Raw genomic sequence first — 1,681 nt, forward strand, 5'->3', positions numbered from 1 at the left:
GCGCGCTCGGTGAGCACTACGGCGTGGCGGCGCCACAGCTCGGCACATCGGCGCGCGTGTTCCTGCTCCGTGCCCACGCCGACGACGGGCCCTGGATCGCGATCAACCCGTCCATACAGCGCCGCTCGCGGGAGATGGTCGCTGGGTGGGAGACATGCCTCTCGGTGCCCGGCTATGCGGCTAGCGTCGAGCGGCCCGCCGCGGTCGACGTGCGGTACGAACGGCTCGACGGCACCGCAGTCGAGCGGCGGCTGCGCGGCTTCGAGGCGCGAGTCTTCCAGCACGAGCTCGACCACCTCGACGGCATCCTGTTTACGGACAAGTGCGCCCGCTGCCTCCACCGCCGCCGCGGCCTCCCCTTGTCACCGCGCCGCCCCGCGCGCCCGCAGGGCCGACCCGCGCAGCCTGGTGCACGAGAGCTACCTGCTTGGCGATGGGCCCGACTCGGAGGCCGTGTGTGCGAGCCTGCGGCAGCTCGCGCCGGAGTACGAGGAGGAGGAGTACGAGGAGAGTGCCGGAGAGGGGCCTAGAGGACCTTGAGATGAACCTGTTCTTTAGTTGGCCCTGAACACAGGGGAGAGTTTTTGCACATTCTTTTGTGGCTGCCTGTGTAGTGCTAGCACGCGCCAGTCGTGGTGACAGGCGGTGCTCACAGCACGAGGTGTGTGTGCTGTGTCTCACAGTACGGCTTTATCCTTTAACGTAGACACAGTACTCCGTATACTCCCACAGCTCCTCAACCGCTGGATGTCGCAGCCCTTCACGGCGGCCGGACGCGTCGCGATGGTCTTTGCCGTCATCGCGATGTCCGATGTGGTCGTTTGCCGTCAAGCGTCATTGCCGACGGGGTTACGCCTCACGCATTACGCATACGCTTGATGCATTCGCACGCCCAAGGTGTGTGGGAGAGGGCTTACGCACCACGTATTACGCACACGCATTCCGGATTCGAGTGAGAAGTGGCGGCGAACGGGCGGGGGTTACGCCTCACGCACATTACGCATACGCTTGATGCATTCGCACGCCCAAGGTGTGGGAGAGGGCTTACGCACCACGTTTTACGCACACGCATTCCGGATTCGAGTGAGAAGTGGCGGCGAACGGGGGTTACGCCTCACGCATTACGCATACGTTTTATGCATTCGCACGCCCAAGGTGTGGGGGAGAGGGCTTACGCACCACGTATTACGCATACGTATTACGCATCCCCCCCTCCCCTGAACCCTACCCCTCTCTGCCCCTACCCCCTCCTAACCCCCTAACCCCTAAACCCCTACCCCCTAACCCCCTAAACCCAACCCCTAACCCCTAACCCCCTAACCCCCCCTTACCCCCCCTACCCCCCCCCCCCCTAAAACAGACTCGCGTTCCGCTCGCTGGCTCAGGGGCTCGGGTTTTTACTAACCCCTCCACCCCTTTCACGCCTAATCCGTGGCCCACATTTCGTGTGCGAGCACGTCTACAGGTTAGACTTGGGCATGGCCCCCTCGACAGCCACCCCCCTAACCCCGCCCAACCCCCTTTATGTGCGCGCACTGGCGCTGCCGCTAGGGCTGCCATAAGCTGGCTAGGGTTGTATGTGCGCTGGTAACAACAGACTCGGGCATAGCCCTCGACAGCCACCCCCTAACCCCCCCCCCCCCCCCTTTATGTGCGCGCACTGGCGCTGCCGCTAGGGCTG

The 1,681-nt window shown here is 64.0% G+C and overlaps 1 protein-coding gene across 1 annotated transcript; it reads left to right on the forward strand.

Annotated features, from left to right (window-relative positions):
* EMIHUDRAFT_460771 (hypothetical protein) lies at nt 1-729 on the forward strand. Its single transcript, XM_005775727.1, has 2 exons — nt 1-322; nt 390-729. The coding sequence occupies exons 1-2, from the start codon at nt 135-137 to the stop codon at nt 538-540; spliced, it is 339 nt and encodes a 112-aa protein (XP_005775784.1). The 5' UTR covers nt 1-134; the 3' UTR covers nt 541-729.
* The last annotated feature ends 952 nt before the right edge of the window (nt 730-1,681 follow it).

This window comes from Emiliania huxleyi (assembly GCF_000372725.1).
Source record: "Emiliania huxleyi CCMP1516 unplaced genomic scaffold EMIHUscaffold_2943, whole genome shotgun sequence".
In the NCBI taxonomy this organism is placed as follows: Eukaryota; Haptophyta; order Isochrysidales; family Noelaerhabdaceae; genus Emiliania; species Emiliania huxleyi.

Coding starts and splice junctions, on each gene's coding strand:
- EMIHUDRAFT_460771 (XM_005775727.1), top strand. CDS start 135: ATGGTCGCTGGGTGGGAGACATGCCTCTCGGTGCCCGGCTATGCGGCT. Junction 323..389: donor GGCATCCTGTTTACGGACAA/GTGCGCCCGCTG, acceptor GCGCGCCCGCAG/GGCCGACCCGCGCAGCCTGG.